Source organism: Lycorma delicatula, chromosome 8, assembly GCF_047948215.1.
Source record: "Lycorma delicatula isolate Av1 chromosome 8, ASM4794821v1, whole genome shotgun sequence".
In the NCBI taxonomy this organism is placed as follows: Eukaryota; Metazoa; Arthropoda; class Insecta; order Hemiptera; family Fulgoridae; genus Lycorma; species Lycorma delicatula.
Genome location: NC_134462.1, coordinates 132,904,486 through 132,927,798, shown reverse-complemented (window position 1 = coordinate 132,927,798; position 23,313 = coordinate 132,904,486). Strand labels below are relative to the sequence as shown.

Below are 23,313 nucleotides of genomic sequence, written 5' to 3'. Positions count from 1 at the left end.
ATAAATGAAAGATATTTAATTTATTTTTCAAATAAAATAAAAATTAAGATTTGAGACCATGAACAAAAAAAAACTTAGTAAACATTTTAATACAGCCCAAATGATATAATGCATCAAGAAAAATATTTTAAAAACTCAATAGAGGATCAGAACTTCAAGACAATCCAGCCATGGATTTTATTGAATAGACCAGTAGATATAAAAATTCCTATCAATGCTAATAACAGTATCGCAGCTAACAAACCTTATTTTAACCACATAACAGCAGAAAAAACATACATAATATATATATATACACATTACATTATATTATATTATATAATATAGTATAAAATAATATTATGAGAAAATTAAATAATTAATTTACCAGCTTCAAAGATGCTCATATCTTCTTGTTCTTTAGATTTCTTCTCTCCTTCTTCTTCAGAATCTGAAGGAAGAACCTCACCACGTTCAAATCTTTCTCTAACAGCTCTTGCTTTATCACTTTTTAATGCTTCAACTTCTTTCCTGGCGATACCAGTACCACCCCTACCCTCACTTTCTGCAACAGCTTGTTCATACATCTCTTTCATTTTACCTTGTTTTCCCTATAAGATAAATCAATAAAATTAATTAAAACTGTTATCGATATCAAATACTAACAGCTAAAACTTAGCTAATAATTGGCTCATAGAAAGAACAGTATTTTATGTCAAAATCAAAGACCGAGACATTCTCGTTCTCAGCAAGTTATTTTTATTCACAATTTTAGATATTTTTTAAGTAACATTAACTACAATACACATGCCTGAATAGACAGGGAATTATTTTTTATACAACACAAATTTATTATATCTAAAATCAAAATAGTATTAATAGTAGTACTGTTAGCCCAAAAATGTAGTTAATGGTATAGTTTTTAATGTATGTACCAGTTAGTATGAAAGAATTAATTTTTATAGGCAATGTCCTATAAAATGTCCAAAATTACCTCAATAAACAAACAAGAGTATTCACCTTGCTGTAAAAAACTAAAACTAAACAATGCATAGTTTATCCATAATTCTTGATCCTGCAATTATTTAACAGATAACTAAAAGTACAGCATATGTAAAACACATTTAGTACAAATAAAAGAAATAGGAAAACTCAGTAACCATAGTCTTTTTAATAAATCATATTAGCAACAGCTGTTAGAAATTCTGCCTTTCATTTTCTACTGAACATTCTAACAAAAATAAATATAGGCCCAAATGAAATTAAAATAAATATATAGTAACTGCCACATATAAATGAAACATTTTTGTCAAAAGTTCAGTTCATGTAATAGTTCACAGACCTATTAACATTATTCTAAGGTAATAGAAAAAAATGCAACTGAACATTTAACAATAACTGACAAATTGTTATCAATAGATATAATTTAAAATTACAATCTTAAATAAATTTACCATAAAGAGACGAGAGCGAATTGACTGTATTTCTTGTTTACGCTCCTCACGGCGTTCTTCTTTACGTGCTGCTTGACCACTTTCCCATGTACGTTTTACATCTTCCATTTTACCAAATGAAGTAGGTCTTTCAACCAGTTTGCTGCTACGAACTACTCCATCCTCTAAATTATATCACAAGACATATTCCGATTAAATTAATGAATTAGTATTAATTAATTATAAACAAAAAAGAGGTAAACAATAATCAATAAAACAAATTTATAAAGAAAATTTGAAAAACAGGAAATTCAATAAGGAAGTTAAATACACTGTTATATACTTTAATTAAATTTAAAAGCTTATACTTAATGCTACATATTTTAATGTTCCATCTAATATTAAGAAAAGCATAAAAATTATGCGACATAATTAAATCTATTTTTAAAAAATTGACAAAAATAATTTTAATAAAAATAATTAAAATGTATTTTAACTGATAATAAAAAATTATATGAAACTTTTTTTACACAAAACTCATACAGAGATATAATACCTTTTCCTACTATATTCTCACACAAAATGCTTTAAGCTGATGTGATGAGTGAATCGACCTCAATTAAAAAATAATTAAATGCCATCATATTCATTATATTATCACTTAGAAATAATCTCCCATTAAAATTATAATGTTACACTCCAATTTCCATCATGCTGGCAATGTTAATTATGTAGGAATTAAAAAACAGTAATAATCTTAACCGTTTCATGAAAGTGTTAATGATGTTATATGTTAATTAAAAATGTAGTGTTATGTTTAATTAATATTATAATTTATAATTTAGCACCATTTAAAGAAAGGTATTTAGAGCAAATCAGGAAAACAAAAATATGAAAAAGCAATATACATTTCATTAAAATGATAAAATGATGTTATATGTATGTGCATGTATATATACATAAATGAAGGTGCATGTATATATATATATATATATAGTGTGTGTGTGTGTGTGTGTGTGTGTGTGTGTGTGTGTGTGTGTGTGTGTGTGTGTGTGTGTGTGTGTGTGTGTATGCATATGGCATGTACATGTGTGTGAATAAAAATAAGCCAAAATCATAACTTTATATTTGGACTCAAATATTTTAAGTACTCAATACTTGAATAAATTGGTACTTTTTTAAATTACTCCTGTGAATGATGGATTTAATAGAAATTTAAAGATATAGACTTAAAGGAATAGAAATCTGCATTTTATATATTAAGTATATATACAAGTTTGAACTAAATTAATTCACATTTATATAAATGACTGATGTACAATTAAAACTTTAATCTTAATTATTGTTTAATTATAAAGTATTACATCTCTACGAGTAATAAGAATGGATAAAATGTTTAAGTACGTCCATAAAATTATGAAATCATAAATTGATATTTTTTTGTGAAAATTAATTTCACTTTAAAAGATTTAACTATAATAAAATACAAGTTTGAAAGAAAGTTATAATTTTTCTCTAGAGTGTCAAACTTAATTAGATAAACATAAAATTTATTTAAAAATTTAATATATTACTGAACACATTTTCTTTTCCTTTATGATAACTCTATAAAAAAGCTATAAAAATTGATCACCGATGAAGATAATAACCAAAAATTAAATTAACTTCAAAAATCATTTATTATAAACCACAATAACAACAGATATGATTAATAAGTAAAATGAAATTCTTTATATATTTTTCAAGGAATCAATATTAATTATAAATAACAATTTCTCTACAAAACTGGTATAACAAAATTAATATTCCACTCAAACTGAAACAAATACATAATTTTATAAAAATTACTATTTTAAAACTTTTTATACCTTTAAGATTTCTGTGAAACCTATTTACCATTTTTTTACAATGCGTCATATGTCTAATTAATAAATGCTTGTTGTATCCATCAAAGATAAACTACAAATAATAAGTAGATGAGTAGACACATGTAACACATCAAACAATTTAAGTAACCTTGAAATGCACCAACTCTTTTCTACAAAGAACAATGAAATATTTTCCCAAGCAAAACTTTTGTAAGGTGAGAAGTGAATGAACTCAAGAGCGGAACAAAAGTAAACATAAGTAACATAAACTTGTGTATGTGTATGTGAATGTGTTTATTCATAAAGAGTTAATAAGTAACATTTAGAAATTCATTGAGGCAAGTGGCAAAATGCAGAGGAAAAACAGTAAATTTTCTATAGCAAGGTACATATAAAAACCAAATATTCTAATTTCTTTCAATTACAATATAAAAATTAAGGATATTCATTATTCTTTAGTACAGATTCCAATCCAATTTAAACATTTTTCCAAACATGAGAAGCTTTATAATATCAATCAATAAAATTGCATCCCTATTTTCCTGTTTGCCTATTATGATTTCACTTCCTAATTAGTTTGAGAGTAATAAAAAAAATATTTTTCTTAATATGATTTCTTCAATCTCTCCTTAATAATAATCCAATGAAAAAGTTTACCTTTAATTTTAATCTATCATTGATACCTCCTGCAATGTAAGCTACATAGAATTAACAATAATTATAATTTATATAGCAAAACATAAATTGTTCATTAAAAATAAAAAAATGATCGTCTCTGTCCTGTAGTGCTAAATATTTATTTACAGACCCTTTTTCTTTGCAGTTTCTAATTAATTTTTATTGTAACATCTTAGTTGTGAAATTTAAAATTAAATCCAAAATTGAAATTTTTTTTCAAACAAAACAAACTGTCTTCCAAAATAATCTATACCACCAGCTCAGTAACTGTTAGTTTCTATTTATTTGAAAATTTAAAGGAGTAACTTTATACACAGCAGATCAGCAGGACATTTTTTAAATGAAGCAAAGTTAATTTTTAGTTAACAATAAATATAAAAAAATGAAGAAACTCAATCCTCTTAATTCAAAACTATTCTTGTAAAAGTGAACATACTAAACTCTGGCTGGATTTAAAATTATTTCAAGATCCCTCAATTTTAATTTGGGAATTAATCTCAATTTATTCCAAATATAAACCTTTTAACATCTCTATTTAGTTTCATTTTAATAAAAATTTAACTTCAAAGTAACCCCCAAAAAATTTAGTCAAAAATGAAAGAGCAATCAACAAAATCAAGTGCACAGGAAATATTTTCCCTTTCAGACAAACTTTCTCACTATGTTCTATGTATCTGTATGGATACTAAATTTGGCAATTTAACAAAACTGAATCCATGTAATGTCAGCTTTTTTTATTTTTATTTGGAATATGAAATTGAGATTGATGTAAACCTGATGACAAAATAATATATATGTGCATCTCATCATCACTGTCATCTAGAGACATCAAACAACCTACTTCTTTTATATATATATATATATGTATCTAGTGCATTAGATACATCCAATAATTCACTTTTAATGCATTTTGTAATGCCTAGTGTTTGTGTAGTACTGTAAGTTAGGTTGCACAATGGAGAAAACGTTATTAGAAACACATTTGACTAGTTTTATTTTACATATTTTTATTGTTACATCTTCCTTCAGCTTCTAAGCAGTTACTATTCATTCAGACATTGCTGCTGCTAACTAAAATGGATACAGGGAAATGTTTAAACGAAAATACTCTTTAGTGGTAATGTTACAATGTATTTATTATAACTATGATAATGTTGTTTCAGGAAGTTTTAAAAAAAAATCAAGATATCCATTAGTTAAACAGAGGATTAGATATGTTACAAGTTGTTGGATAAAAACTAATATATATACATTATAATGATTTTCAAGAATGTTAAATTGTAGAAGTCATTACAATAGTAGGTACTGTGAATAGGGATTGAATTTCTTTCCCATACAGACATTACACAATTTTTGTGAAGCAGCTCTATTGTACAGTTCACCCATTTGGGTTGGTGAGATAAATTTAACACTGTATAACAGGATTTTACTTGATGTGCAGAGATTAATTTCAATTAGCAGTCCTATTATATAGCTTACGGCAAACATACTCTATTGTCAAGAGATTAGCTCAAATTGATCTCAGGCTTTCTCATATTAGCTTGTACACGAAAACAAAGAAAAAGCAGCAGGTACAGTATAGTAAATGCTAGAGCTATAGAACAGTTAGCAGTGAAATAATGTCAGGAAAGATGAGATAATACTGATAAAGCGAGATAGTAAAAAAAGTAGGTTACTGAAGTTCATTTATTGACAGTCCCTTATGCCAGCCATATTTGAATGTAGCATTTGAAACATTTGGTTCATCCATCAAATTCAATATAATCATGTTTGAAAGTTATTCTTAATAAACAAAAATATAAATATGTCAATATAACATGTGTCAATTACGAACAAAATATTCAGTGATTTCAACTAAATTTTTTTATACTTTTTTAAATGTACCTTAATTTTGAAATGTTTCTGTTATTATGGCAAATGAATGTTAAAAACAAGATTATATTTACTCTTTATTTATTTAACTTTTAAGCAGTGTTTTTATTAGTAGGTGAAATATAAAACTTAAGAGAGATTATTTAATATTTCAATCATGTCCACCTATTTTATAAGCCCCATTTGTAATATAAATCTAAGCAAAACAAAATAAAAAATAAAAATAAAGCTTCTTCATAAACATATCCTATCTGTAATTTCCATCTCATCATTATTTAATTTATTAAAATAAATACTTCATATACCATAAGAACACCATGACACCATAAATTTTCACACCAATAGTTTTGAAGCCATACAATATTCTACAACTGTAATTACTTTCAAACCAATTGTGTTCAAAACAGTAAACATGATTTAAACGCTACAAAAATAGCCAGGTAAATTAATATAGTAGTATAATAAAATACAAATAAGGAAGTAAAGGTGATGAAGTCAACCCATATAAAAATAGAAACATTTTAATATATTTTAAGTAATAATATAAAACTTAAGGCTAAATATAAATACAAAGATTGTCCAGAAAGTAGGTTCTAGTGACTAACCTCAAAATTCCCCATTTTCTGTATTTGTGTAACCACAGATGCCATTAAATTGAAGCTGTTTATGATTGTTACTCAGCATTAAATATGTTAAAATAGCTTAACAATTGTGGTTATTTGTTTCATCAGGTTATTCGTTTTGAACATGAGCAACATGTGGCAAAGCAAAACTCATTCAGCACATCTGTTAAAATTTGTTGAGTAGCAGATGATTATGGGTTGAAATATTTAATAAAGAATAAGGGAAGGTGAGCAATGAAATTCATGATAAAAGGTTCACCTTTGGTGAATGATGATTTTCACCTTTGGTGAAGTCTACGAAAATGTTCATATGGATTAACATTTTACAATCTCTCCATTCTCCTCAGAATTTCCTGAAATTCTGTCATTATGCCATATGAAATTGACATAAACAATCTGAATTATCAATAAAAAACAACTGTGTCAGTGCATGGACATGCGATGGAAGCAAAGCTTCTTATGCAATATTATATGAATTATTAATGGTGAAAAATAATGTATAAGCAATATACACAAACGATAAAATTTTTTATTAACAAGAAATACTAACTAACAATGAAATACACATCATAAAAAATATTTACTTCAAGTTGTGTATAAAAGTGGGAGAGGGAGGTTACCAAGCATGTACAGAGCACTGCATGCTATCTACATATAGCACACAGTAAGCACAGTGGGAGAATCAGCTAGCATGTGATACTTGTTTTTTCTCAGTTGACTCCCCATCTTGAAGCCTGCATTAAGAAGCTTCGCTTCAAAAAAAAAGTGGCAGATTATTGTATTATAGTATAAAAAGTTGTGTCTCAGTAAGCACCTCAAGAATATTGAAAATTATATTATTAAACTGTTGTTATAAAACTCAAACTTACCTCAAATTTTGAGAAAGTTTTCTAAAGGAGGCAGAATAATTATCTACTACCCTTAAAAAAATTAAAATATTCTGAATTTGTAAGAAACTGTCTATAAGAAACAACACTCATGAAACAAGATTCAACAGAAAAATTTATTTTTTATTTTTTTTTTTAATTAAAAATCCATCAGAAATTTTAAAACTACATTAATTTCATAAGGATACTGTTTTTATTTAATAAGAAAATAAATAACTTAATACTGTTATTGTCTTAGTAATAAGACAATTACAAACACAAACTATAACAATACTCTACATAACTTCAAAGAAAAATTCCTAAGTATAACTACATTCTCATACAATGGACTTATTCAAATCAAACAACATTTAAGAAATATGATGATAAAGGAAAGTGAAAAGACAAACTAAAATATTACATTATTGAAAAAAATAAACAACTGGAAATGTCTACAATAAAATGCTGACTAAGAGGAATATACAATGCAAACACAAAAGTACATTAAGAAATCAACCTACTAACATAACATACAAACGAAAAACTACAAAAATACAAACTTGGGAAGAATACACACATACTAAATCAATGCTGAATATAACAATACATTTAAAAATAGAAAAAAGTGGTACAATAAAAGTCTCACACACTGGTGCATGTGCACACACACACACACACACACACACACACACACACACACACACACACACACACACACACACACACACACACACACACACACACACACATACATACACACACACACAATGGATTTAATGCAACGTTTATTATTCTGAGATTAATTATTATGAGATTTCTGAATAAATTGAACCATTTGTTAACCTTGTAGATATATATGAAATGCAAATACAAAAGATAATTCAATGCAAACACACACAAGAATTCAATTTTCACATTTTACACAGAAAATCTGTGAATTATTGAACATCACAAAACCCCGAAGAAGACAATCTCCTTTATATAATAGCAGACAGTACAGTTAATCCCAATCAATAACAGCTTGAAAGATACAACAGCCAATTACTCTTAACTTCAGACCAAGCTGTAATGCTTGTTACCACTGACTTCATATTATCAAATTTCATGTTTCATTATTAAACCTGATTTTTTAATCACTTCCCTACCATCATTCTCGTTAACCATAGCTTGTATTATTTATCCATAAAACTTGGATAATTTCAAAAATCCTGCCATAACTTAAAATTTAATTTAAGTTATAAATTACCATTACGTACTAAAGACTAGAATATATGCCTTTGAGAGATAATATTTTTGAGAATTCACACTCGTGAAGTATTCATGAAGTTAATAATTTAAAAAAAGTATAAATAACTAATTTTATAAAGACAGAACAACCCACATAAACAGTAGAGTTAAAATATTTATATTTAAATTTTAAGCTGTGTTAAAATAATAAGCTATTTGCAGTTTCCCATTAATCAAATCTGCTGTTAAAGCGTCAAATAATAAAAATTTATATTTTTAATTTATTAATCAGCAATTAATATGATGATAATCGTGATGATTTGTTTTTTTATAAAGCATGCACAAATAGCATAATTAAGGTAATAAAAACCATGCTTCATATCTGGCCTGCTTGATTGTTTGACACCCTTGGAGAATAAATCATATCTTACTGCGAACTGTTTTACCATCTTCATCCTCGCTTGAACTTGATGATTCTTCATAATCTACACCATTCAATGATTCATCTGTAACTCCAACATCCATTCCTTTCTTCTGAAACCTAGTACAAAAAAGATGCACATGCATTAAATCTTATTTAATACAAAATTTATAGAATTATTAAACATACCCTATGCAAATTCATAATTATATAAAATATTTACTGCACGCACAGAAATGCCTCAAAATACTGTATTCCTGAAAATATTAAGTAAATCTGACTTTAATAACTTGAGTATCACAAAAAATAAAATTAACCCCCTACAACTTTCAATTTTATAAATAAAATTAAAATATTGTTACTGAGTAATGAACAACTATTTGTTTGTTTATATAAGTCTCATCCATTTTAAGAATACTTAAAATGGCATCTAGTTAAACATTTATTGGGCTGGTGAAAACTAAATATTATCCTGCCTGACTGATTATTGCAACTCTTGCCAATTAATTAAAAATTTCTAAAGATATGATTTCTTTAAATTTCAAACAATCCTAAATGACTGACTAAAAGTCAGTAAAAGTAAATAAAGCAGAAACCCAGCATTTTATTCTATTCACCTTAAGAGCTATCCTGTTATAAACAAACCATGTGGCATTGTAATAGAATGTCTCAAACATTACACAGGCAAATTATGTTTTATGTTTGATTTAAATCTGATTTATGTATGATGTTTTCATTTGGCACCAACTGAATCAAGTTATTTATGAATTAATTACATGGCAGCTATATTTAGCTTTTTTACTGTAGGCAAAAACAAAATAGATAAAGCATTATATATAAATATTGGTAAGAACTAACAGTCACCTAGTACATTACTGCACTAACACAATAGCACAAGCTACAGTAAAACCTCACTACTTCAACCAACAGCAAGGATAGCTTGTTAAGCTGAACCTGCTTTTGCAGGGCTGATGAGCTCAGAATTGACCAACAACAAACTCTCTCAGCACAACCAGACTCATTTGAATTGCTGCTTTGTACTACCTCTTCAACATGCACATCTTATTCATTACAAAATACAAATTTTATGTATTTATCAAAAAATGAAAATTACCATTCAATGATAATAGCAAAAACATATGCTTTGCAGTTGTTTAATATAAGAAAAACTCCCACAATTAACTTAAAAAATTAAATTAACATATTTATTTTGTATCATTTTTTTTCAATTTTTTCAAATAATAATTATTTTATGGTACACATAATTCTTTCTTTTTTTTTTACAAGTTGTGATCAGTTGTTTCTTTACTATGTAATTCTACTTGCTACTGTAATATAAAAGTATAAATTCAAGTGAATTAACACTTTTTTTACAGTTCTGTAGTCAATAAATTAACATTATTTTGAAAATGATATTACATACAGAACACAAAACTTAACAATTAACCCATTTATATTGATATTTTATAATATAAAAAATATTGTAATACATAAAAAATAAGGATGTGGGTTACGGGTGTTTACTTTTCTAGTAGACAATTTAAAGTGAGTAATAAAATTTCAGTGCATACCATTTCACAATATATTATATACTTACTTCATTTTTATACTTAACTTTCATGTAATTAATATAAAGATTAGTTTTACTGATTAGTTTACAGATTAGTTTTAATAAATTAATAAATATAAATAAATTTGTTATAATTAACTCCTCATATTTTTATAGAAATATGTTTCAAAATATTTTTTGTAAAAATATCAGTAAAATCTTTGTAAAGGTTTTTAATAGTGAAATCATGTGGCTAAAAATTTAATATTTGAAATATTTTATACTACAGTTCGGCAGAATCCTTTCTTATTTTTAATAACAGACTACAACTCAATCTATATTTTAAAATAAAAATTTTTTAAATTATACTTACTTGGCTAATTTACTCAATATACTTGGAGATCGTTTTACATTAACTGCACTTGGTGAACGGTCAACTTCATTTTCACCAGATTTCTCAAAAACTTGGAAGCGTGATTTTACATTCAGACTGTTCAATTCCTCAAGACCAAGATCTGGTTTGTCACTCGCTAAAAACAAAGATAAATAGTAATATAACAAAACAATAATGTTATCAAAAAACAGGCTTTACTTCCATTAATTAAAAAAGCTCAACATTTAATTAAATTATTTTTTTTTTTTTTCAAACCCTTACTAATCAAATCAAATGGGATTAAAGGCAATACAAATGCATATTTAAAAAAATTCCTAACATAACCTAAAGTTAACTAATTTGTGCACATACATTAATAACTTGCCAAAAAATTATATATCTTGATTGAGAAAAAAAAATTTTATAATAAAATATAAAAATTATATATAAAAATCCTATTTCCACAAATCCATAAATGAATATTTATAATTAAAATAAGATTTTTTCAGTCACATTTTGTAATAAATAAAGCCACAATATTTATTATTGTGAGTAATTTTGTTAATACATTCTTCAAATGTAATTAAACCTATTAGTTTACAATAAGTAGCAGTGTATTAATTTTTAAAGAAAAGGAAAACTAAATCAAAGTAATATAAAAATTTGCATGCATAAACAACTATAAATCTGTGGTTTCTTGATTATAAAAACAGATTTTAATAAAAATAAACTATCCACCTAAAAAAGCTAATTTAACAAAAGAAAATTTTAGCAAATAGATTGTGAAATATGCTCAGATTTTAATTAAAATGTGTATATATATATATATATATATATATATATACGATGATAATAAAATGCTGCAAAAGATTATTATCAAAGAAATAATATTAGATTACAAAATATGAATCTGAAAGTATTAAATTTTTACATACACATTATAAAAAACTGGAAAAAACAGCACAAACAAAAATTAACAGAATAAAAAAAAAAGAAATCAACAACACAATGTTGGCATGCAAACTATGTGAAGTAGCAACTATATTAAAAGAGAATTCTGTCAGCTCCAGACACTGAAATTTGATCCTTCAAAGTAGACAAGGACATTGAATCACTCAAGTGAAACAAGTTTAGAAATATGAACTGCATAACACCCTTGACTTCCAAGCAGAAATAATAACAATAAAAAACATTGCTTTCTCTATAAAATTAACAGAATTTTTAATTAAATTAAAAAAAATAATTTGAAATTAAAATAAAAAACAAAATATGTTCAAGGACCAACACAAGATTTTTGAAAAGCATATTCGTAAATATTTTAAAAGTATCTGTGCCTCTTAATAATATCAATTAACATAGGTAAATATCCTTCAAATTATTTTATCATTGTTTATAATTTCCCTAAAAATCACATTCAGCATTAACATATGAATACTTATACACAATAAAACTCTTAAAATAGATATTTATAGTTTGGCTAATAAAATTAATTCATATAACAAACCAAAAATTAGAGCTTATATATATATATATATATATATGACATTTAAATAAAAAAGATTTATAAGGTATTTTTTTTCTCTTGTAAAAATGACAATTTGAAAAATATAACAATCCTAAAAAAGTATTTAAAATATCAACTTTCACTGTTATTCCTTAAGATCGGTCAGTCATTTAACAACTTTAGATAATGAACAAAAAATTGTGATCAAGAAATTATTATGATTATGATTATGATCAAGGGAGAATTAAAGTTCGCACATAGCAATACAAAATACTGTAGATAAAAATCTCTTAAAAATAGTCATGAAATTAATAATCAATACTCATGGATTAGTTATAAACGCTTACCAAAATATATTGGTAAGCGTTTATAACTAGTATAGGAGTACTAAGTATTGTGTTGTAAAACCCAGTTAAAATTAAATATCTCTATAAAAAAAACTCTAACTGTTATTCAGTGACCAGCAACAGCAAAGTACAAATTCCACTTCTCCTATCTCTAAAAAGAAGTGATGGGCATTAATGACTTTCATCTGGAAGATACTGGGTTTAAATCAGTCAGCTGTGCATTTTTTCACTCACATTTTTCTTATCAAGGAAAATTTTTTTCTTGTCTTTTAAAATTAATTTAAAGGAAAATTTCAGATATTATCTTGATTAAGGACTACTGTTGCTGAAGTGACTTTACATGACTGAAAACATTTTTTTGTTAATATTTTAGCATACATTTTACAAAATGTTAATTATTAATAAAATATTACAGGCTTTAAAATACAATATGATTCTTTAAAAGATATTTACAAAACTATAGAAGTTGAAACTAAAGTGCCTTCTTTTGCTAGCAACAGAGCAAGATAAACAAAAACCTATAAATAAATAAACGAGTAACAATAAACTTCTCACAATCTTTTTTTTAATTTGAAAATAAAATTGAAGCATCATAAATAAAATTGAAAATAAGAAAAGCAACAAAGTTTTACTACTTAGCCTACAGTTACAAAGTATACAAATACCAGCTTTTTTATTGACAATTATACATTATTGATACTTCATGATTTATTAAAAAAAAAATATTCCAACATTTAAACTACATAATAGTGCAGCTTTACAGTTAATTAAAACTTAAAAGTTCATATTCCAGAAGTTCTTAATTTAGTTTCAAAAGTTCTTATTTAGTTCTTCAGTATATATTTATACAGAAAACTTGCCATTTTAATACTTAATACTTGTAAACAACACATACTGACAGATAAACTAAAATAATCAATTAACACCTTTTTTTCTATCTGTTAATTTAACAAAAGCTATACAAATCCATGAAGGAAATAGGGATTTTACCACTGTCAGATACATTTGTTAACAGCTACTATATGTGTTCTGTATCACTCAGTACACAGTAAAACTTATGTTCATTACAATGTTAAAACAGTTCACTATTTTTTTTTTCAATGTAAAAAAATCTGTGTGTTTAACATTTATTTAAAAAAACAAATGCTGTGTATTCCAAAAAAAGAATGGATGGATTAGCATTTGCTCGATTTATTAATGCAATGTATAAATGTATTTGTACCAAAGGTAGAAAAACTTAGCAATACATCAATTGACTGATAAATATCTAAGTATAAAATCTGAGTAATCACAAATCTTTCATCAATGTTTAAATAATAATGAACAATAATCATGGTCTTTTTTATTATTCTTCAGCCTAAATAAAAGTAAAATTAATAATTATATTGGTTTGATTATGGTTATATATTCATTTTAATAAACCTCCTAAAAAAAATCATTAGAAAAATTTAAGTAATTACCCATGCTGTGTAGGAAATAATCACTTTTTATTTTTAAAAACAAAAACAACTATAAATGATTATTATTATATTTCTCAATAATAATGTCACATACTTATAACAAAATGCACAGTCAGCTATAACATCAATGGAATTCCTAACACTATCATAAACTACAGTCAAATTATTTAATTAAATGAATAATATTTAAACATTAAATCAGATGATTCATCACGTTTCCTTTTTTATTTTCTAACAGCATTCTATTTTTTAAACAGAACTATTTAGGAAAAATAAGAAACTATACAAATTAAATAAAAAAAATAGTCCAAATTATAATAAAGACTTGAAAAACTTAACTTGGCAAATGAAGATGTAAAATTGTCTGTTTGTACACTGTATAAAGTTTATTTAAAAATAAATATGGTTAACCACTCATGACAGAAAAATATAATTTGTGGTTTAATTTATCATTTTATAAAAATAAATTTACAAAGATAAGAAGTGCTACATGTCATCAAAACAATACCAGCTATTGGTAAAGTTAACTATTTTATAATCAAACTTAAATTATTAAAAAAACATTCTGAAATGTAGATATATCAAATGGTAATAGGAACATTCAAAATTACATTTCGTTATATATTATATTTTATCTTTCTTGATGAGAAAACATGAGCCTAATCATCAGAACATTATGGACAAATGAGTTTGTATTTCTACGATTTAACAACGTATTGTGGTAGGGTATAAATAAGGAAAAAACATACCACAATAAAACAAAAAAAATTTTTGATGCGTGTTTATACTCATGAACAGTTAAAAGGAAATTGTTGTGGTAAATTTTGTTTATAAATTAGGAAAATAAATTTCTACATTAAAAGCATTATGAACAATTTAAAAATTCATTAACTGTAATTTACATGATCTTTATTCATTAAAAAAAACTTCAATTCAGTAAAAGGTTAATTGAATGTGATATATGCTTTTCTATATTTTATAATACAATTCTTTATGACTGAACATTAATAAATGACCAACTAGTCAAAATATGATATATTACAATATGTACATTACATAAACATTCAATTTATCATAATTTTCATCAGAGGCTTATTATCACTGCATCCCTAATAAATTTCATTAATCTATATTGTTATAAGCATATTAAATGTCTACACATTTTATATTTTTATGAAAAATATTTTTAAGTAATAAATTACGACCTTTATTTCACAGTTTTATAAACAAGGCATAATTCAGGGTAACAAGAAATATGGTGTTTGTAATTTATGTTTCATTTACTTGCAATAATAAGAAAACCATCAACTATGTATGCTGATTTACCACAGCAATAGCTTCCTACATCACTGTTGCATAACCTACAAAAATAATCAGCACTAATTGGCTGGCAGTCAACATAACAGTTACTAGCCAACATGTTACCAACTACAAAGTCATTTTAAAAGATTTTTTTCAGTTATAGATTATAATGTAGCACCTAATCATATTCACTTTTCTGGGACAGGTATCTCAGTTAAAATAAACCACAAATCTTTTTCACTCTTTTCCCAGTTCAACCAATATTTCTTACCTGTACTGGCTAAATGATTACAATCTGGTACATACAATACTTTAATTGAATATACAAACAGTTATTCTGCTTTTACAGACCTATACTGTCAGCCTAATCCAAAAGGGCATATACAGGATCATCAAAAACAGTTACAACAATAAAAAAATATCTCTCCCTGTGAAATTGAGAAAAGTATTAACTGGAACTGCAAAATTGGAATTTCATCAAGTTTTACTAGATGTGACTGGCCATGACCTTGAGCTGATGTCCACAAGATGTCCACAATGACACAACAGACAAAGTAAAATGCTTAATAACATTGACGAAGATGAAACGCTTTTAAAACATGTTATGTTTACGGATGAAGCTACTTCCCATGTCAGTGGTTGTGTCAACCGGCATAATTGTAAGATATGGGGATCTCAGCAACCCAATGAGATTATTGAGTATGATGTCCAATCATGTGATTGGCCCATTTTTTTTCCATGAGCCCACTATAATAGGGAATTTTATTTTTTAGACATGCTACATCTGAACGTTTTCCTGCAAGTTAACCAAATTGAACAAGTAATGTTGCTGTAATGTTTCAACAAGATGGTGTACACCTCCACACTTTAGCTTAGGCATTTGATGTACTATCAATGAAAGATTCCCTTATCGTTATGCTGAAAACATTGTCTTCAGTAAAAAATCAGGGATGTGCAACATTTAAGATGACTGATCACCGCTGCAATTGCCGCAGTTATGCCTATAATGATCAGTCGATTATTAGCTGGATGTTTTAGCTTATATTGAAATACTATAAGGTATGTAAAAAAAAAAACTTTTTGAGTTATTTTTTGTATAAACATACCAGGTGTATAAATATGAAACCGGAGTTTTTGTATAGAAAATACGCGTTTATTGTATGAAAATGATAAATATTTTATTCAAAATATTGTCCATTGCTAGTTATACATTTTTCCCATCTCTCTGACAATTTATGAATGCCACGCCAAAACAACTGTTGTTCTTTTGAGGCAAACCAGTCATCGAGCCATTTTCGTACATTTTCATAAGACTGAAGTGCTGCTCAACAAGTACATGTCCCATTGATGCAAATAAATAGTAGTCTGATGGGAGCCAAGTCTGGTGAGTAAACCGCAATGCTTGATTCAAACCAATCTTTGTTGTTGGTAGCGTTGAGTATTCATAACAGTTTCGCCAGGTTTTAGCAGCTCATAATAGATCACACCTTTCTGATCCCACCTAACACAGAGCATTGTCTTCTTTCCGTAGCGAATTGGCCTCGAAATCGATGTCGATGTTTTGCTTGGAGTTACCCACAATTTTTACGCTTTAAAAATACATCCACTTTACTCTCAAAATATATCCACTTTTCATCACCTGTCACAATTCAATGAAGAAATGACGACTTTCTTTAGTACCTGGCAAGCAGCATTTCGCAAGTGGTTTTTTGGTTTTCTTGCTGACTTTTATTCAGTTCATGTGATACCCATTTTCCCATCTTCTGGATCCTTCCCATGGCTTTCAAACATGTGGTGACGGCTTCTCATGTTAAATTTAATTGATCGGTGAGTTGTTGCATTTGAGCATCATCCTCATCAAGCAATGCTTGTTTAATTCACTGTCTTCAAACTTTTTCGGTGGTCTTCCATGTTCTTTGTTTCTCACGTCTAAAATTGCCACTTTAAATTTTTTTAAACCACTCAAAGCACTGTGATTTACCAAGAACATGCTCACTGTAAGCTTCAACACGCATTCGATGCGATTCTGCAACAGTTTTCTTTAAATGGTAACAGAACATCAATGCTGTCTGTAAATCATAGTTTGTAGTTACAAAACTAGACTTGTACAAAGCTAATTAAAACTATGCTGTTGTATGAAAATCTTATTGTTTCTGTCAAATAAAGAAAATGGTGCCAATGATGAGGTTGATGGTAACTACTAACAGCTAGGGCCATCTATGGGCAAATTCTGGTTTCATATTTACACACCTAATATTTCAATCTTATCTTAAATAATAATTTACTAAACAAAAGTTTTCTTAAAAATTTTTATTTGAGATTAAATTAATTGAATTAATAGATTAATTGAATTTTTATTTAACATTTTTAGATTGTTGACTAAATTCAGTTCTCAAACATTTACACTGTTGGAATTTGTTTATTACAAACTCTGCAAATAATGAAATTAACTAAAATTGATTTCTAGTGTTTCAAAATTCAATTCTTTCAAATTTATTTTATAAATAAACAAATATTTAGTAAAATAAGAAGTTTTTATAAATATTTTTTTTTGAGTCTGCAAGCCACAAAAACCCTTGAGGCAGGTCACAACATGCAACCTGTGAGACCCATATAAACTAACATTTAGAATTGAAAATATTTTTAAACACTGAGAACAATGTGAAGCAATTTGCAATACAATTTTCAGTTATTAAGACAACATATTGAAGAAAAATTATTAAAATAAAATATAATTTATATATTATAAATATATATATTAAAAAAAGTAATTGTTTATCAGGGTAGTTTACAACAGTAATATCAGTATATAACAGTGAAAGCACAAAATATTAACAGCAAACTGAAAATAAAATATATAAAAACAAGGTAGGAGGTAGGAGTTTTACCTCGTAAACATGCTTTTAAAATTGTTTTCACAAAAGTAGATACTTGCACGTATATTTATCATAAGCACAAATAAAATACTAAAACATGAGAAGCACAAAATAATATGAACATGCACATTAAATAAATCATTTTAATAATTTTTTGATAAGTAAACCTAATGGATTTTAAAAGCACAGTTTATAAAAAATATTTACAGTAAAAAATGTTAGCTCACAAAAAGTAATACCTGAAAATTAATAAAATTTCAAGTTAATAAGGCAAAAACACACTCATTATTCAGAAATAAATGATTTTTTAATCTGTTAGCTTTTTTTTTTAAAGAGCTTTAAAAAGACTTCATAAGAATAATACCTCGCACCACATCTGGTGGTAACTCCACAGGTTGATTTTCTCGAATAATCATTTCTGGTTTTCTCCGCCGCACTAGTTAACAAATTATTAAATTTATCTACCATAATTTACTTCAATTTTTAGTAATTTATGAAAAATAAACTGATTAATTGTGAATTTAGTTAAAATATTAAAAAACGGTTTTGCTGGATTTTTTTTAATGCTCAGCCTACGTATACATTCAGCCATTATACTGGAATGCAGTCTTCTAAATTTTAAGAAAATAGACAACTAACTAACTAGAATAAAATATAATTTCCTCATAAAAATTTTGCCAATTATCAAATACTTATGATTATAAAAATTTACATTAGTCAATTTGTATAATACAATTCCTATATTATATGTTAGTTTTGGTGTGAAAACCAAACTTCCAGTAAATTTTTGCTACTTAGGCAAACAATTTTCTAAATAAAAAGATGTAAAAATGTATTTGTATTTTTTTATATACTTGAAATTAATGGCTGAACTATTATAATGGATCTACTCACTATTATAGAAATTGGATTTTACATTCTGTTAAATATATAACTAACATTTCCATACAAATTAGAAATTTCCAGCAAAAACTTATCAAACTCAATTACAATTTTTATCATTTATCATTAGTCATCTATTGTTAGTATTATTCTTATATTTAATGATAAAAAAAAATGTTTATAGAAATATATTTGAATATCCAAATTTTGTTTTACTCATTGCTTTTATTAACATTTTACAACATATAAAAATGGGAATTCAAAATTCTTATAATATGGCAGAATATTCACTTTTTAAAAAGCACAAAATAAAAAACCAAAATAGAGTAACTAGAAGTAATAATTGTCAGTAACGATAGTAAAAAAGAAATAATAGATCAGAAAAATTAGAAATTATTAAATTTACAAATTTAAGTTTAATCATAAAATTTCAACCATCAATTAGTCTAAAATAAGTATAATTAAAATATGTTGATGCCACATTAAGATGATTCATACTGTTGTTGATTATAGTTATTTTACAGATACAACCCCAGATCTGAAAATATAAAATTTATACTCTGTCTATGACCAGATACTGAATTGGTAAGATGAAAACACTTTTTTCAAAACATCTTTTTTTTTAATATTAAATGTTACTATTACTAGATTATAAATAATAACAATAATAAAAATTAAAACTAAAGATACCCAAGGGATCAAAGACACATCACCAGTGGTGATTCTGTTTTTATTCTATTTATGAGATTTATTAATTAATAAAGATATTTATTTATTATCAGCAAAATAAAGTAGGTGCTGTATTTGTACATGTGCATTTATTTTTAAAAATTTGCAAATTATTTGCACTGCACACAGTTTTCACATAATAATAACAAGTATACATTTCACAGTTTAAGACTAGTTTTGCTGCTTTTCTCAAACCATCTTCTGGAGGACTGAAGGAATTTTATCTTTCTTAAGTTTACTGGGTTTTTTGTTTTATTTAAGTGTTGTATTTATTTTTACATGCAGTTAAGTACCATTAAAATAGATACAGCAGAAATAATTATAGTTTTGAACGAATCTTATTATTAAATGCAAGTATTTTTACTCGTAACTGGGAATATCATATATACTGTAAATCTAATGACTGGTTTGGTCAATGTATTTTTATCACATGTCTTTTTATGTTAATCTTATAAATAAATAAAAGAAGCTCAGTAATAAACTTAGAAGATGCTTGCTAATACAAAAAAAATCCTTCAGACACCATAAGGCTTAATATCACCAAAAGATATAACTGAAGTTCTACATGTATTATACAGAGTTATCATAAAAGAATGGTGCGGTTTCAGTAATTCATAGGAAGATTGTAGGGAAATTTCTAGATGTTGTATTGGTATCCCTGAAAGCCTCCAACCCAAAAGTTTGTTTATCAGCAGTTGTAACCACAATGTCAGTTCTTGTATTGTTGTTGCGGTGAGTTTAGTGAGTTACTATGTTCTCGGATAAAGACAAAGCAAAGTGTGTTTTATTGATGGCTGAATTAAAATCCGTAATTTTAGTTTAACATGCGTTTCAACGTGAATTCGGAAGAGATCCACCACACAAAAATAACATAACACGTTGGTTCAAACGATTCGAAGAAACTGGATCGGTTAAGAAACAGAAATCAACCGGCAGACCAAGTGTACCAGACGAAATGGTTGAACTAATTAGACAATCGGCAATTAGTAGTCCTGGGAAGTCCATCCCCCGTCGAAGCGTCGAATTAGGTATTCCAAAATCAACAGTTTTACATAAAAAACTGAAATTACACGCTTATAAAATCCAGATACTGCAGGAATTGAAACCCGATGATGGTGTAGAACGTTACAATTTCGCTGTTGAAATGTTGGACAGAATAAGTGAAAACGTATCATTTCTAATGATATAATTTTTACAGACGAAGCTACATTCCATGTGAATGAATGTGTTAACAGACACAATTCACGAATATGGGGCTCTGAAAACCCACACGCAATTATTGAGAAACAACGCAATTCGCCTAAAGTTAATGTTTGGTGTGGTGTGGTGTGATGAAAAATTGTGTAATAGGGCCTTTCTTCTTTGCTGAAAAAACAATTAATGGAGTTGTGTTTCTTGACATATTAACCAATTATTGCTTTTCTCAGCTGGATGAAGAAGTTGCTTTCCTCATCAACTTCATTTCCAACAAGATGGTGCCTCCCCGCACTTCAATGCATTGGTCACAGATGCTTTGAACAAAAAATTTGGAGATCGATGGATAGGCCGGCAAGGACCCATACTTTAGCCTCCAAGGAGTCCAGACCTGACACCTTGCGATTTTTTCTTGTAGGAGTACATCAAAAGCGTTGTTTATAAACAAAAAATTCATGACCTAAACCACTTAAAAAAAAGGATTAACGAAGCAATGACAACCATAAATGAAGAATGTTAACTAATGTTTGGAGAGAAGTTGAGTATCATTTGGACATTTGTCGAGCGACTAAGGGCCCACATATTGAAATTTATTAATTATGTAAAAAAATGTGAGATGACAAATTTAAAAAATAAAAAACAAACTGTAAGTAATTCTGTTTTAATTTAAACAATGTTCAAAACCGCACCATTATTTTATGATAATCCTGTATATTAAATTATTAATGTGAAATATGTTTCCATTAATACATTTTATTGCTTTAAAATATGTGCAATTTCTACTTACTGTGTTTTTTAATTACTAAACATTAAACATTGAATTATGGATAAAGAATGATGATTTTTACAATTTGATCAATCAGGATTTCCTTCCTATCATTACCAGATATCATCAAAGCTGTATATATACATATTTATTCATAAAATAACATGAAATTGCATCAAATTCCACTTTAGAATAAATAAATATATAAAGTAGACAATAAAAGAAATATAACTTTCACCTTGGAAAGAATACTACATTAAGAAATAAAACTGTTATTTTATGATTACTATTTTCTTTTGAAAAAGAATACCACTCAAACCCACATATCAAGAAACAGTAAAGTATTCCATGCACATAAAACATATACTGCACATTAATATACATACACCAGTTATACATTTAAAGGAAAAAATGTACCACAGAGATAGCTTAGTAGATGTACGAAAACCAGAATAAACAATACACCCGAGTAGTAACTTTAGAAGAAATTTTTACAACAAATACATACATACCCCAGTTATAACTAAAGATAATGCTTTGAGAACAAAGTTGGTGCTGTACATAAAAAAGTAAAACAGAACCAAAGAAATTTTGATTACAGTTTTAAAATTTAGTTAAAAGATATGTTTGCAAGATCAAAATGATACAAAATTCAAGCAAAAACAAGAAAAACTTAACAAAACCCCAAAAAAATGTTAAGCCACTTGACAACTTAATCTCAATTAATTACTCTCAATATATACAATTATAAAATCACATTAACTAGTAGTAAAAAATCTTTTTCTTTGTCCAAAACATAGAAAAAAATAGCAAATTAAGAAGGCAAAAATACATCGCATTTGAAAAACATGATTTATTAAGTTTTTGATGTGATTTATTTATATTAAATTATATTTTTCTATTTCAAGACACCAGTATAATAAAAATTCATTTGACATTAATTTAAACAGTATCAAACATTCAAAAACGTTGGATAAAGGAAAATAAATAAAGCCAAACCCTTTGTAATTATTAATATCTCATATCTCATTGAATCTAAACAATCCAACATGGAACATGTTACCACAACAGATGAAATGAACAGATTGAAAGGGTAAAATATTAAATAAAGGATAAATACAATGTTTGCAGTGAATTTATTGTAATCTAATTATAGAATGTTTTCATTATTACCTACAAAAAAAAATTCTGTAAAAGGGAAAATTCTGTAACACTTTTTGAATAGTATTCTTTCACAATCCCACAATTCATTCAAAATATAACATTTGATTGGCAGGTACTATATCCTTTATATGACTGTACTAGGCATGATAAATACTGCTTACTACATCACAGAGAACGTTTAAAATTATTAATAACGCAGA

General features: G+C 26.7%; 1 protein-coding gene across 19 annotated transcripts in view; it reads right to left on the bottom strand.

Annotated features, from left to right (window-relative positions):
• The window catches only part of LOC142329075 (uncharacterized), a 459,789-nt gene that overhangs the window by 39,393 nt on the left and 397,083 nt on the right, over positions 1-23,313 (bottom strand). For 17 of the 19 annotated variants that reach the window (XM_075373397.1, XM_075373398.1, XM_075373399.1 and 14 more), the window contains 5 exons: positions 18,743-18,814; positions 10,890-11,046; positions 8,978-9,087; positions 1,434-1,597; positions 368-590 (listed from right to left, as the gene is read on the bottom strand). In XM_075373397.1, the coding sequence (XP_075229512.1) occupies positions 368-590; positions 1,434-1,597; positions 8,978-9,087; positions 10,890-11,046; positions 18,743-18,814 (726 nt within the window). The remainder of the gene's footprint in view (positions 1-367; positions 591-1,433; positions 1,598-8,977; positions 9,088-10,889; positions 11,047-18,742; positions 18,815-23,313) is intronic. The other 2 variants (XM_075373380.1, XM_075373381.1) reach the window with 2 other exon arrangements.